Source organism: Xyrauchen texanus, chromosome 25, assembly GCF_025860055.1.
Source record: "Xyrauchen texanus isolate HMW12.3.18 chromosome 25, RBS_HiC_50CHRs, whole genome shotgun sequence".
Taxonomy (NCBI): Eukaryota; Metazoa; Chordata; class Actinopteri; order Cypriniformes; family Catostomidae; genus Xyrauchen; species Xyrauchen texanus.
Window position 1 is genome coordinate 41,856,080 of NC_068300.1, and position 15,415 is coordinate 41,871,494.

The following is a 15,415-nucleotide window of genomic DNA, read 5'->3' on the forward strand; positions in this document are numbered from 1 at the left end:
CAAAAAGGTTTGAGAACCACTGCTTTTTGGCACGTTTTGGATTGTGGTCAGCACAGAAAACAGTGCACGATTCTTGAATGGTTTGAAAGTTATATTGAAATGCTTACAAAGGAATGGATAAGAGGAATTGACATTTTTATTTAAAAACAAGTCATCTGAAACCTGACATCAAGTAAGGTGAGGAACAACGAATTTCACACACTTGGAAAATGCTTTTTATTTGAATGAGTGAACGTGGCTCTTAAAAGAACCATTGTTGCTGCCCTTAAAAGGACATTTGTTGCTTCATCTTCTGAGTTCCACCTGCAGAGCTTCTCGGAGGTTGCTCGGCAGAAGCTGGTTTCCCTCTGGTCTCAGGTGGACTCCATCTCTGCACAGATGGAACAAGCCGATGTTTCTGTGGTGAATGCAGCGCATCTGCCTCTCTGCCAAGAAGCCAGACATGGCGCCGTTGATCCACCGCCGGCTTCGTTCAATGCCATAGCCAGTCCTGCCAGTCTGTCCTCTCCAATTTAGACGGGGTAAAATGCCAGAAAACACCAGCCTGGTTCTGGGAAACATTTGTAAGACTTCGGTCAGGTCACTCTTTATTTCCCGAAGAAAATCGAGGCGGTTGCGGCCCACCCGACACAAACTGTTCCCTCCCAGGTGAATAATGAGAATATCTGGAGCTGTAGCTTTGGCCCTGAGAGAGCGCAGAGCTGGAAACAGCTGCTCCCAGAGTCTGCCTCCTCTGCCGTCCCAGGTGATCTCACACTGAAGACCGAGGTTTCCATCCAGGCGCTGCTCACAGAAGTGAGTATGCAGTCTGCAGATGATGGAACTGCCGACGATCCAAACACGTGAAGCCATCTCAAAGACGAGTGAGGGAATGTGATTTACAACCGGTATTTATGAGTGTTGCACGTTTGGTTCCTAAAGGCGTTACAGGCCCCACCCATTTCCAGATTCAATAATCGGCTTGTTCTTACATAGTAGAGCACGTTCGCACATGCGCAATCTTCAAAAACGGTGCTTTAAATCTCTTGACAAAATAAAAAACATAAATAACATTTGTATGTGTTCTAAACAAAAGACACAGGTTGTACTGAATGTCAGCTTGTTTATTTGGCTCAAGATAAGGATTTATTAAGTCCACATGTCATGCAAACAAGAAATGCTTCTAACTAGGTCGAGAGCTGTCGTTGCAAATGTTCGTTGGAGCTCTACAGCACACATCTTCTTCTCGACGGTCAAAGCAAGGTTACGTTATTGCCCATCGTGCACAGCAACCCTAAAGGCACAGGGGGTGGCGGTGCCACCGGCTTGGGCCCGCCATCACTGCTCGCAGCTATATTTTTAAATTATTTTTTTTAGCTATTTAATTGAAAGTAGTTGGCAACACTGGAAGGAAGAAACAGGCTGGTTGCACATAAGTCCGTCTTCACGCAAAGTGTTAATGTTTAGCATCAACTAAAGGTAATATCTTGGTTTTATTTGTGTCAAATATCCGCTGCTTTGTGAAAACAGCTAGTTACTTTAGTGTTTTTAGTTACTTTATTATGAATAGTGGCGTTCTGATGTCAAGCTAAGTGATTTAGTGCAAGCTGTGTGCAATATTTATCGGGCAGATAAATTGGAAATTTATATTATCGCGTATTTATCATTACATGTCAGTGTTTCCCACACATAGACTTTACTTGGGCGGGCGCCCAGGTATAATTGGTGACTCCTTTTAGCATTTTTGTATATTTTATATTTTTTCATTCAAGGTGAGCAGATTAAAGTAGCTGTGAGTAAAAAATAAAATAAGGTGGAGAATTAAGTTGAACTTAAATAGTGAAATAAGAAATTACCTACTAGAAATAGGGTAACGTGTTCTTAATATGGATGCACCGATCCGATACCTGGATCAGTATCTGCTTGTACTGAAAGGTTTTAGACGGATCGGGTATCGGTCTGAGTCCGATCTAAACCCGATACTGTATGTTAATCATGTTTGTTACTGTCAAGCTCAAAAAAATGACATAAAACACAATTAAAGTAGTTCATATGACTCGTGCATTTTATTCAAAGCCACTTGAAGACGTGTGATATCTCTGTGAGTCACAAAAAGCTGTGTTTAATAAGTAAATGTATAAAATACACATGCAGCTCCAGCATGTCAGTGAATGGCGCTGCTCTGTTTACACACACACAGCTATTTTTAACCTTCTCCTACACTATTTGAGTAACAAACCACATCACAGATGTAGATGCTCAGTAGTTCGGTTCTCTTATAATATGCATTTAGAACGGCACCAGAGGTGCATTTTACCAGAATTTGAATACGAAGTGAATTAAACTACTGTGAACTTGCCTACAAACAGAAATATACAGGACTTCCTGGAGAGTTCAGAATGTAAAAATAAAGCATGAGGATTTAAAAGTTAAAGGTGCTCGATTGAGATATATTACTATTGTAATATATTATTATTTGTTTACAAATGATACTTAATTTGAATGGGTTCCAAAAAATAACTGTGTGAATGAAAATTGAGCTGATATCATACAACTAAATTAAACAATTTTCTGACTTATGCTGGAATTACGGTTCATTTTGCTGCTACATTATGCAGTATACTTGTTAATAATACAGATTTTCTTAATAAGCTATACATTTATATTGCAATAATGTGTAGTTAGAGGTTTGTGTTTCTTTACATATTAAAGAGTACTCCCAATTAGATCTACACAATAATGTAATAACATAATAATTCTAAAGTGATTATGCCAAAAAAAAAAAAAAACACTGGTATCGGATCGGGATTGGTATCAGCCGATACTGAGGTTTCCGATATCGGAAGAGAAAAAGTGGTATTGGTGCAGCCCTGGTTCTTAATATTTACATACAGTCATGAGAAAAAGAAAGTTACACCCTCCTTAAATTCTATGGTTTTACGTATCAGGACATAATAAAAATCATCTGGTCCTTAGCAGGTCTTAAAATTAGGTAAATACAACCTCAGATGAACACATGACATATTACACCGACATGAATTATAACAAAAATAATGCCAAAATGGAAAAGTCATGTGTGAAAAAAAATAAGTACACCTTATGATTCAATATCTTGTAGAACCATGTTTAGCAGTAATAACTTCAAGTAATCCTTTTCTGTATGACTTTATCAGTCTCAAGTCGTTGTAGAGGAATTTTTGCCAACTCTTCTTTACAACGTTGCTTCAGTTCATTGAGGTTTGCAGGCATTTGTTTATGCACTATGAGAATGGAAAAATTTATTTTAAAAATCTAACAGGCAGCTAAAGGGTGTCCTCTCCTGTCCCAGAGATCACTCCAATCTTAAATCAAAGAATCATATTTATTAACAAGATTACACATGAGAAAGGGAAGCTTCAAAAGGCTTCAAGAGGGGACCAGGCTAAAACAACAAACATAAATTTCTTCTGACTTTTTTTAAAGAGTACTTTCTAACCTTTACAAATACAATTAAAATCCACAACAAAACTCTTCCCTTACTTCCTCTCTAAACCAAAAACAGGAGAAAACATGATCAATAACAAAAATGGCATCCTCCTCCCTACGGCTTCCAAAAATAAACAATGAACTAAGAATTCTCTAGGAGTATCAATATCTTAAAATATGAAACAAAGAATTAACTCTTACCACCGTTACTTCAATAAGCAACAGGTTGTACAATAACAAATGGTTACAACTACAACAAGTTGAGGAAACACTTAGCATGACACAACAACAACAACGCCAACGCCATTGCTAATTGTCTGGGGCAGGAGAAAACCGTCTCAGCAGCTTGGACACCAAAAAGGCCTCCTTCAAGTGAGTTCACTCTCCAGCTTTATCTTCAAGCTCTCCATCCAGCATCCAATCAGAACCAGGCAGCAATCAAAAGGTAACCATTGTTGGCTGGTGTCCATTAACCTTTGCAATGAGGAGAGATTGAGAAGGAAAGAGGAAGAGAGAGCAAAACACCACAATACACTGCCACAATACAGACAACCCTTACAAAGGAAGCTATACAATTATCACTGCCCATGTATCACATAAATAATTACACCCTGGGATGTAACACCCCCATCATCAAATTTACAACTAATGGCTTGTAAATAATCGTTTCATTCACTTAAATGTAACCCATCTCACTCATCATCAGCACCTTAGTCTCGGAAGAGTGCATCCGCTACCACATTCTCAGAGCCTTTCTTGTGACAAATATCCAGGTTATACTCTTGGAGACACAGGGACCAAAGCATCAAACGCTGATTCATGTTGCACATACGAGAGAGAAAAACGAGAGGGTTATGGTCAGTATATACAACAAGTGGAATACAGCTACTTCCCACGTAAACTTCAAAGTGTTTTAGAGCCAGCACTAGTGCCACAGCCTCCTTCTCGATGGTACTGTAGCTCAGTTGACTTTTAAAGAACTTCTTGGAATCGAACACCCAGTCTGTTACTTCTCTAACTGTTTGCCATTTGCCATTGCAACACCTTGATCCTTTTCTTTTTCAGCCATTCTGGTGTGCTTGGAATCATTGTCCTGTTGCATGACGCAATTGCGGCCAAGCTTTAGCTGTCGGACCGATGGGCTCACATTTGACTCTAGAATACTTTGGTATACAGAGTTCATGGTCGACTCAATGACTACTAGGTGCCCAGGTCCTGTCATCACCCCTCCACCACTGTGCTTGACAGTTGGTATGAGGTTTTTGTGCTGATATACTGTGTTTGGTTTTGGCCAAACATGGCGTGTGCATTACGGCCAAACATCTCCACTTTGGTCTTGTCTGTCCAAAGGACATTATTCCAGTAGTCTTGTGGTTTGTTCAGATGCAACTTTGCAAACCTAAGCTGTGCTGCCATGTTCTTTTTACGGAGAAGAGGCTTTCTCCTGGCAACCCTTCCAAACAAATCATACTTGTTCAGTTTTTTTCTAATTGTACTGTCATGAACTTTAACATGCTAACTGAGGCCTGTAGAGTCTGAGATGTAACTCTTGGATTGTTTGCGGTTTCTCTGAGCATTGCACGGTCTGACCTTTGAGTGAATTTGCTGGGACGTCCACGCCTGGGAAGATTGGCAACTGTCTTGAATGTTTTCCACTTGTGAATAATCATTCTCATTGTAGAATAATGGACATTAAATCGTTTGGAAATGGCCTTATAACCATTCCCAGATTGATGGACAGCAAGAATAGCTTCTCTAAGATCATTGCTGATGACTTTCCTCCTTGGCATTGTGTTAACACACCTGAATGCTCCTGACCAGCAAACTGCTATAACTTCAGCTTTTATAGAGGTCACATTTGCTGATGATCAATTAATCAATGGCATTTGATTAGCAGCACCTGGCTACTGCGTGGCCTCTTTATTCCTATGGAAGCAGTAAGGGTGTACTTAGTTTTTACACACTTTGTTTTGGTTAAATAAAGCATGACACGGTGTAATATGTCATGTGTTGTTGTTTATCTGAGGTTGTATGTATCTAATTTTAAGACTAGGGGCCTGTTTCAGAAAGGAGGTTAAGTGAAAACTCTGAGTATGTTAACCCTGAAATGAGGGAAACTCTGGGTTTTCTGTTTCAGAATGGGAGGTATGTCAAACCCAAGAAAGCAGAGTGAGTCAAGCCCGTTTCTGAAAGAGAGGTAACTTATACTCAGAGTCAGTTACCATAGTAACTTACTCTGTGAACCTAACCTGGTCGGGAGCAGGTTTTCTTCGGTAAACCCAGAGTTTCTTTCGGTCTCTTCCCCTTTTTTAAAGAGGAAGCAGTGTTTTAACAGCTCATTCATTCTTTCGGTACATTCATTCATTGCGCACATTTCCGTCATGCAGAGAGCATCAAAGTGAATGAAATGGCATTTTCTTTTTATGGATGATCCTGTAGATGAAGACGCTGCATTAATTCATAGGGAGTTACGTTTACGTCGGGAGGGGATTTTAAGGCCCAGAGTGGATTTTTTTGTCGTATCCCTATGCATTTTTATTGGAGCGGTACCGTTTTTCTTTACAGTCAATTAGATACATCCATAATCTCATCCATCCTTACATCAGTAACGTCAGCCATCGTGGCCGTGCTCTTACATCCGAGCAGATTCTTTGCGTTGATTTTCGTTTCTTTGCAAATGGTAGTTTTCTGTATAACATTGGGGATTCAGAACACATTAGTAAGGCTGCTGTATGCAGAGCGGTAAGGAAAGTGTGCCTCGCTCTTAAGCGCTTTCTGGGAATTTTTGTGTTGTTTCCTGGGCACAAACCCGTGAGAGCCATCAAAGAGGAGTTTCACAGGATTGCAGGTCAGTGGTGTAGAAATCAGTTTAAATGAGGCTAACCTGATAAATGACGATCAGTTAAGAACATCTTGCTGCGACCCCTGGAAGTAACCTAATAATTAGAATTCCCTTTAGGATTTCCTAATGTGGCTGGATGCATTGATGGCATACATATGCCCATTATTGTACCTTCCGAAAACGAAGCTGACTATGTCCACAGGATATAAATCATGTATAAATCTCCCAGGTGGATATAAATCTCCCAGGTGGAGATGACCTTAGGCCTTCCACAGTATTAATGTGCAGGTACACTGACAGCCTACTGTTTCTAATGGCCAAAGACTAAATCACAATACTGTAACATGTCTCATTCTTTGCACTGTCAAGATCATATCTGATGCTGCACATATCATCACAAATGTGGAGGCCAAGTGGCCCGGCTCTGTTCATGACTCACGAATGTATCTTGAGTCAACCCTGAGCAACAGGCTGGAAAGGGGTAAGTAAATGTATGTCCTATACACTTATTTCAATGTATGCACTACACACTTACAGTTGCACTTCTATGCAGCACTAAAGCAATGTGAACTTCCTTACAGGAGAGATTGATGGCTTTCTGCTGGGAGATAGGGGTTACCCATGCCGACCAACACTAATTACCCCTTACCCAGAACCTGAACCAGGCCCTCAGCAGCGCTTCAATGTGGCACACTGCAGGACGAGAGCCCAGGTGGAGATGACCTTAGGCCTGTTGAAAGCACGTTTCCAGTGCCTACGTCACCTCAGGGTAACTTCTGAAAGGTCCTGCGACATTATTGTGGCATGTGTTGTTCTCCATAATATTGGCATAATTAGAGGGGAGCAACACCCCTGCCCTACAAATACAAGACCCCGAGGAAGACCCCATCAACCCTGCAGATTTCCAGTATGGAAGGGTAGTCCGAGATATGATATGCCACAATGTCTTCTCAGATTAATACACATGATATCCTCCACCACAACCAACCACAAAATAAAAAAGAAATGAATAAACACAAAATCACAACAATTTATTTGGTGTTCTTTATTTCCTACAAATTCAAAAACAGTTAGATTTGAATGTGGTTTCAATACTTCCTAGAATTAACCTGTGACCATACACTCACCTCTAGCTTTAGTTTCAGAATCTCGATTTCCAGATCTCCCTTTTGGATCTGGCGATCCAAGTATATAAGTTCTTTGCTGTTTTTTCCCCAATTTTTTTAATAAGATAAAGTCTATATAACTCCTTAACTGGCAACTGAAAATACAGTAGATTAGGGTTACATCATGTAGTTCTAAACAAATTCAAACTGTGGCATTTACTGAAAATCACTGAACTGTGTTCATCTGTGCACCAGAAGTCGATGGACCTTCCTCCTGCTGTTCTGCCACACTCTGGGGGGCGGGGGGAGAGATGAGAATATCAGTTTATACTTAGATATAAACTTAGATTCTATAGGCTACTCCACATAAAAATGTGAAGAAATGTGTAGATTGTTTGATGTGTAGACACATAATAACATTACCTCTGTAGGCCTCTCTGTGGCAGTAGAAACTGTTTCTTCATCCCTATCATCCTGTGAAGATGAGCATTTGGTTGAGTACACTTTATAATACTATTTGTCATAATTTCTGGTGTATTGAGTAGGCTACTTACAACTGCCTGGGGTTCTGTTGGGACAGGAGGCTCCAAAAGACATATATTACCATCAGAATCTATTGGGACCAACGAAAAACCCAACCCAAAGTAAAATAAATGGAAATATCACAAATAGCCTATATAGAAAATAACACATAGGTGCTAGCAGCAGGCGTGCTAAATATATAAAAATGGCGTTGGTGGATCTCTGGGAAGAGAAGCCAGAGCTTTATGTTGTGGGTGTAGCCATGTATACAAACCGCAACGCAAGGAGGAATGCGATAAGATCAAATTCCACAGACCTTGGGATATCAGGTTAGTCATTAAAGTTTTACCTATATACGTCAATACAGGAATAATGTATTATTTATATGTTAAATAAACATACTTGACATTAATGTTAACGCAGTTACTCTTAACGTAGTGTTGTAGCTTGCACTGAAAATGCTGCAAAGAAACGTTAACTATGTTTACCGAAAATGTGTATCTTGCTCGCTCTGAACATAAACTTGCCATATGCCCTCCCGCTGTCATCAGGATTTCAATGAACTTCTGTTGATGTTGACAAGTTATCAGCAATTTTGATATTTACAGTTATTTACTACTAAAAAATTTACATTTGCAACCTTCAGAAACCCTGCTTAAGTATGATGTAACAAGCCAAACATAGTGAAGACAGTGATTGGTATGCATTTACTGTATCATATTCAATTCATATTCAAAAATCTTAGTTTGCTTAATGATCATCTTTAACAGAAGCTGAGGAAAAGAAAACAATTTATGAATATGAGGACACAGTACAACAGATATCTTAAATTCCCTCCCTCTGGCAGTGGAGGACATCTGACTCCAAGGCAGGAATGGTTCCTGAGGAGACTCAAGTTTTTAGAGGTGCACATGAAAAAAAGACCCTCAACATCAAACCTTGATGTTCAAAATGTAAGATTATTTACAATAACATGTTTATTTGTTATGGTTATAAATATTTACAGTACTTAAGCCCATTGCCAAGGACAGCTCCTCTTTCAGAATTAAAGTGCTGCATCAACCTTTCTTTGTTTAAAATCTAGTTTTATATAAATTAAAAATAGTTCTACCAAAAATGAAAATTCTGTCATAATTTTCTCATATCCATGTTGTTCTAAAGCTGTACTGTATGACTTTATTCTTGAAACACAAAGGAAATATTTGCAAAATGTGTGCCTAGGTCAATTTAGTGCTGAATATTCTGCAAATATCAATTATTCCACATATCACTGAATTCAGCACGTAAATAGTTGTGAAGGGCACATGATGCAAGAACAATGTCCTCCACAACATATGGATCTAGATTAATCGTAGTTAAAAAAAACTCTGAATCTGTTGGCAAAGATGCCAACGGTATTTTCAACAATATGGCGGGATAACCTGTAGTTGATGATCTGTTCCATTTCACCCTACATCAACATAAAATAAATCTGTAATTGCTGTCAACCAATGCCAACATAATTTAATTGAAGCGTTTATAATTGAAGATATGGGCTCCAAAGTGAGGAGGGGGTCTAATCCGAATATGCTTTCTGTCCAAAGCTCCTGAGCAATTTGTAAATTTTGCAGTGATTTGAAATCCCTCAGATATCTTCATCTGCTGTTGTAGGGCACTGGAAAAGAAAATAATAAATCATGAATTCACCGTGCTTTTACTTGTTAATTCATCTTTTAAAAATATATTACAGGAGCCTACTTTACTTGCGGAGGGAGGGTGGGATGGGTGAAGGTGAGGACAAAGAGGAGGATAAAGAACAGGAAAAAGAATCAGAAGAACAAGAGAGGGAAGAGGAGAAGGAAAATGTACAGCCCACACCAAAGCGAAGCCATCCTAAAAGAAGAACTTCATCTGATGCTGCTCAAGACCTGGCCATTCTTGGGGCCATAAATGAAACTCTAAAAGTTCAAGACAGAAATGCACCAACAGAACCAGCAGCCATCCAAGACTGACAGTATATCTGCCTTCTGTCAGTACACAGAGCAGCAATTGAAAACCCACACCACCTACATACCGTTCAGTTTCAAATACATCAGATACCATATTCCCTCCCATCTCCAAATCAATATGCAGCTGGGTATTTACATCCCCTGTAGTCCATAATTTACATCTAAATTTAAGATTCAAATGATTTAAAAACAAAATGTTTTTTGGGTTGCTACATGTTTAAGTCTCACCCTACATGTGTGGTTCTATGTTTGTTTGTAGTTATTTACCAACTTCATCCATTTCAGTGCTTTTCAAGAATTTTAAAGTAAGGTTTTAAAATGATAAATGACAAAAAAAAAACAAAAAAAAATACTTTAAATATTGTTATGTTATCAATACACAGAAAATTACTTTGTTTTGTTCCCAAACACATATGAACTGTAAAATTGTGTTAATAGCACAAAGGAATGAAGCATTTGGTGACGGCATTAGGAACTATGGTTCCCTTTCATGCCAAGTGTACAGCTGACATTTCTTATGAAGTCCTTATGACGACATTGCGTGTAATCACGTAGCATGCATTTATATAGTGTGCATCATTAATCTTTGTGCATAGAATAGCACTAACACTATTATTAAACTAGATTGTGCTGAAAGCTTTGACCTTGTTCTGGAGCTGACAGCTCCGTAACAATGCACATACTTAAATTAAAGCACAAGAGCGGACATTGACATATTATTTGAGAAAAGGTAATTATGTATCAATGTTTTATTTAAATAAATAAAAAAATGTTGGCCTCTGGTGAAGATCATCTTCCCTTGTGTATCAATCGAGATCATCCACTTAACCGTATGCCATTTTAATATTCTGTTGTATGAAATGTTAAATGTTTATATTAAAACTGTTCTTCACAATGAATGACCTTATCACAACCTACCTTAAGATGTCTTTCCCCGAGAACATGGTAGATGGCTCTACATGTTTCGGGACTAAACTCAATTCAATTCAATTCAATTGTATTTGTATAGCGCCTTTCACAACACACATCGTTTCAAAGCAGCTTTACAGAATATCAGCATTAACAGACGATAAAACTGTAATGTCTATAAAGTCGATTAATCATCATTGTGTAATTTAGATATAATATGATTTTTATTAGTGTTTAAAAATAATTAAATGATAATTGTATTAATAACCCCAGTGAGCAAGCTGTAGGCGACTGTGGCAAGGAACACAAAACTGCATAAGATGTAGATTAATGGAGAAAAATAACCTTGGGAGAAACCAGACTCACTGTGGGGGCCAGATCCCCTCTGGCTAACATCATGAATATAATGTAAATATTAATTATGTATAGGTAAAATCATGGTTTAAAATTATTAAACTAAGTGTTAAGGGTCAGTGATTAAACATCGATTGTGTTTGAACTGTAAGATTAATGACCAAAGTCTTTGAAGTCCATCTAGATAAATTGCAGAAGTTCACATAGATGCAATTGTCCTTGTTATTTGGCTGATGAAGGCTTTTGTTGGCAATAGTTAGTCTAAGCACTTCATTTCAAGATCGTTGTCATGTCTTGTCCTGTTTTGTCACGATATGTTTATTCCTTCCCTCCACTCTGTCACCATCTGCTGGCCCTTCCAGGTTTCTTGTCCCCCCTTTTTCTCCCTTCCTCCAGCTGCTCCTCATCTTCCCTTAATTCTCTTCCCACCTGTTCCCGCTGATTTGATCTCTACTTCTTTCTCCGCTTCCACTGTTTCGTTGTCCGAGTCTCACTCGTGTTTCGCACTAGAAACTAACCATAGTATCTTTGTCGCTGTCCTGTCCTGTTGGCATCCGCCCCACTACTCTATCTCTACACTGTTAATTACCTGGATGTATTTGTGTTCCGTTCAGTTTGCCCTACGCTGCTAGAAGTCTGGTCTCCACGGTCTCGCCTCGACCCTTGCCCACTCCTGGGGAGCCTACTGCCGGCCATCGCTACACCGCAACCCCCGTCTGCAGCCTAAGGACACTCTAGAGCTCTGAAGAGGCTCCCTTACTTATCGCCCTCTCTGCGGGTCGTTTATGTTTTTTTCTGTACCTCTCAAGGAGAGGCTTTGTGTTAATCTTTTTGGCTCCTTGAGAACTCTCATTAAAAGACTCTATTTTCATTGGCATCGCTCTTGGGTCCTCACTTACCTTCATAACAGTAGACTCGGACCAAGATGGACCCAGCGACTCCGAATCCCCTTCTGTCGGCTGTCGAGCTCCAGGGCGCTATGTTAGGCCGGCACGAGGTGGAGTTATCCGCGGCGCGACAGGCCATTGAGGCCCTGGCCGCTCAAGTCACCGATCTCTCCGGGCAGATACATCTTCTTCGCCTCGATCCTCCGGCCGCCCCCAGGGTCTCTGTGCCTCCCGAACCCAGGATCAACAATCCGCCCTGCTATGCTGGTGAGCCCACGGAGTGTCGCGCATTTCTCACCCAATGCGATGTTGTTTTTTCTCTCCAGCCCACTACTTACTCCCTGAGCAGAGCTCGTGTTGCCTACGTGCTTTCTCTCCTCTCTGGACGGGCTCGGGAGTGGGGTACGACCATCTGGGAGGTAGAGGCTGATTGTATTTACCGTTATCAAGACTTTAAGGAGGAGATGATACAGGTTTTTGACTGCTCTGTTTTCGGCGAGGAGGCTTCCCGGGTTTTGTCTTCGTTATGTCAGGGTAAGCGGCCCGTCACAGACTACTCCATTGAGTTTCGGACTCTTGCTGCCTCCTGCGACTGGAACGAGCCGGCTTTACTCGCCCGCTTTCTGGAGGGTCTCTGCACGGAGGTTAAGGATGAGATTCTCTCCCGTGAGGTTCCCTCCCGAGTGGATTCCGCGATTGAACTAGCCATTCACATCGAGAGACGCATCAACCTTCGCCGCCGAACCCGCGGTGCTGAATCCGCCTTTTCTGTTGCTCCCCTCGCCGCTGCACTACCATCCCCCTCCGCCACTTTGTTGCCGGAGCCCATGCAACTGGGGGGCATCCGTATCTCGGCCAAGGAGAAGGAGCGACGAATCACCAACCGGCTCTGTCTCTATTGCGCCTCTGCCACTCACTTCACCACCTCCTGTCCGGTAAAAGCCAACGCTCGCCAGTAAGGAGAGAGCTACTGGCGAGCGCAACCACTCTGTCCTCTCCCTCAAGGTCCTGCGCTACCCTCCCTGTCTATCTCCGCTGGCCCGGCCGTTCCGCCACCTGCAGTGCCCTAATTGACTCTGGGGCAGAGGGCTGTTTCATGGACGAGACCTGGGCCCAAGAACATGGCATTCCCCTCACTGATTTAAAGGAGCCCACGGCCCTTTTCGCATTGGACGGTAGTTCCCTCCCCGGGATTCAGCGTGAGACGTTACCTTTAACCCTCACTGTCTCTGGAAATCACAGCGAGACCATTTCCTTTTTTATTTTCCAGTCACCATTTGCTCCTATAGTATTAGGCCATCCCTGGTTAGTTCGACATAATCCCTCTATTAATTGGTCTTAATTGGTCTACCATCCTTTCTTGGAGTGTCTCTTGTCATGTTAAATGTTTAATGTCTGCTATTGCCCCCATCTCCTCTGTCTCTCTTTCTCAGGAGGAGCCTGGCGATTTGACAGGGGTGCCGGAGGAATATCACGATCTGCGGACGGTGTTCTGTCGTTCCCCCCCGCGGAAGACTTTACTCGCTGTCGGTCCCCGAGCGTCAGGCTCTCGAAGATTATTTATCTACTGTGCCCGACGCCGGTACCGTAGTTCCCTCCTCTTCTCCCGCCGGGGCAGGGTTTTTTTTTTGTTAAGAAGAAGGATAGGTCCCTGCGCCCATGCATTGATTATCGGGGGCTAAATGACATAACAGTCAAGAATCGTTACCCGCTCCCTCTTATGTCTTCAGCTTTCGAGATCTGCAAGTTTTTTTACCCAATTGGATCTGCGTAACGCTTACCATCTCGTACGCATTAGGGAGGGGGACGAGTGGAAGACGGCGTTTAACACCCCGTTAGGACACTTTGAATATCGGGTCCTTCCGTTCGGCCTCGTAAACGCCCCAGCTGTCTTTCAGGCGCTGATCAACGACGTCCTAAGAGACATGCTGAATATTTTTGTTTTCGTTTATCTCGACGATATTTTGATTTTCTCGCCGTCACTCCAGATTCATGTCTTGCATGTTCACCGTGTCCTTCAATGTTTATTAGAGAACCGTCTTTACGTTAAGGCTGAGAAGTGCACCTTCCATGCTCCTTCTGTCGTTTTTCTCGGTTCTGTCATTTCCGCTGAGGACATTAAGATGGATTCCGCCAAGGTCCAAGCCATAATAGACTGGCCCGCACCCAAGTCACGCGTCGAGCTGCAGCGTTTTCTCGGCTTCGCTAATTTTTATCGACGCTTTAGCCACAATTTCAGTCAGGTGGTCTCTCTCCTAACAGCCCTCATGTCCGTCAAGACGTGCTTTAGATGGTCCGCTTTCGCTCAGAGGGCTTTTGACCTCCTCAAGAGCCGCTTTACGTCCGCGCCCATCCTTGTCACCACTGATTTGTCCAGACAGTTCATTGTCGAGGTTGACGCGTCCGAAGTAGGCGTAGGAGCTATTCTTTCCCAGCGCTCTCTCTCTGACAACAAGGTCCACCCGTGCGCCGCCTTCTCTCATCGCCTGTCACCGTCTGAGCGTAATTACGATGTGGGTAACCGTGAGCTGCTCGCCATCCGCCTAGCTCTAGGCGAATGGCGACAGTGGTTGGAGGGGGCGACCGTTCCGTTTATCGTTTGGACTGACCATAGAAACCTAGAGTACATTCGCTCCGCCAAACGACTTAATGCGCGCCAGGCTCGCTGGGCTCTTTTTTTTTTACTCGGTTCGATTTTGTTATCTCCTACCGCCCGGGCTCTAAGAACGTCAAGCCTGATGCCTTATCGCATCTCTTTTCCTCAGAAGCCTCCGCGGACCCTGAAGGAGTCCTCCCTGAGGGTCGCGTCGTCGGGGCGACTGTCTGGGGGATCGAGAGACAGGTTAAGCAAGCGCTCGCTCGCACTCCTTTGCCGCGCAACTGTCCTAGACATCTCCTTTTCGTTCCCACCCCCACCCGCCTGGCCGTCCTTCAGTGGGCTCACTCGGCCAAGTTGGCAGGCCACCCCGGCGTTCGGGGTACGCTCGCTTCCATTCGCCAGCGTTTCTGGTGGCCCACTCGAGAACGTGACATGCGTCGTTTCGTGGCGGCTTGCTCCGTCTGCGCGCAGACTAAGTCCGGGAACTCCCCCCCCTGCCGGTCTCCTCAGACCACTTCCTATCCCCTCGCGACCATGGTCCCACATTGCCCTAGACTTCATCACCGGTCTTCCCTTGTCGGCAGGTAAAACGGTAATTCTCACGGTTATCGATCCTTTCTCCCCTCTGCCTAGGAGACGGCACAAATTATCATCGAGAACGTTTTCAAGATTCATGGCCTCCCCTCCGACATCGTTTCGGACAGGGGTCCGCAGTTCACCTCTCAGTTTTGGAGGGAGTTTTGTCATTTAAAACGAGAACTCTC

General features: G+C 42.6%; 1 protein-coding gene across 4 annotated transcripts in view; it reads left to right on the top strand.

The window, feature by feature from the left end:
• LOC127619001 (putative nuclease HARBI1) overlaps positions 1–7,308 on the top strand; it is a 27,720-nt gene extending 20,412 nt beyond the window's left edge. For all 4 annotated transcript variants that reach the window (XR_007967515.1, XM_052091720.1, XM_052091721.1 and 1 more), the window contains 2 exons: positions 6,656–6,767; positions 6,868–7,308. Coding sequence is in view for 3 of the 4 variants with exons in the window: in XM_052091720.1 (XP_051947680.1) it covers positions 6,656–6,767; positions 6,868–7,295 (540 nt within the window). In the remaining variant the exon portion in view is untranslated. The remainder of the gene's footprint in view (positions 1–6,655; positions 6,768–6,867) is intronic.
• Positions 7,309–15,415: the final 8,107 nt, after the last annotated feature.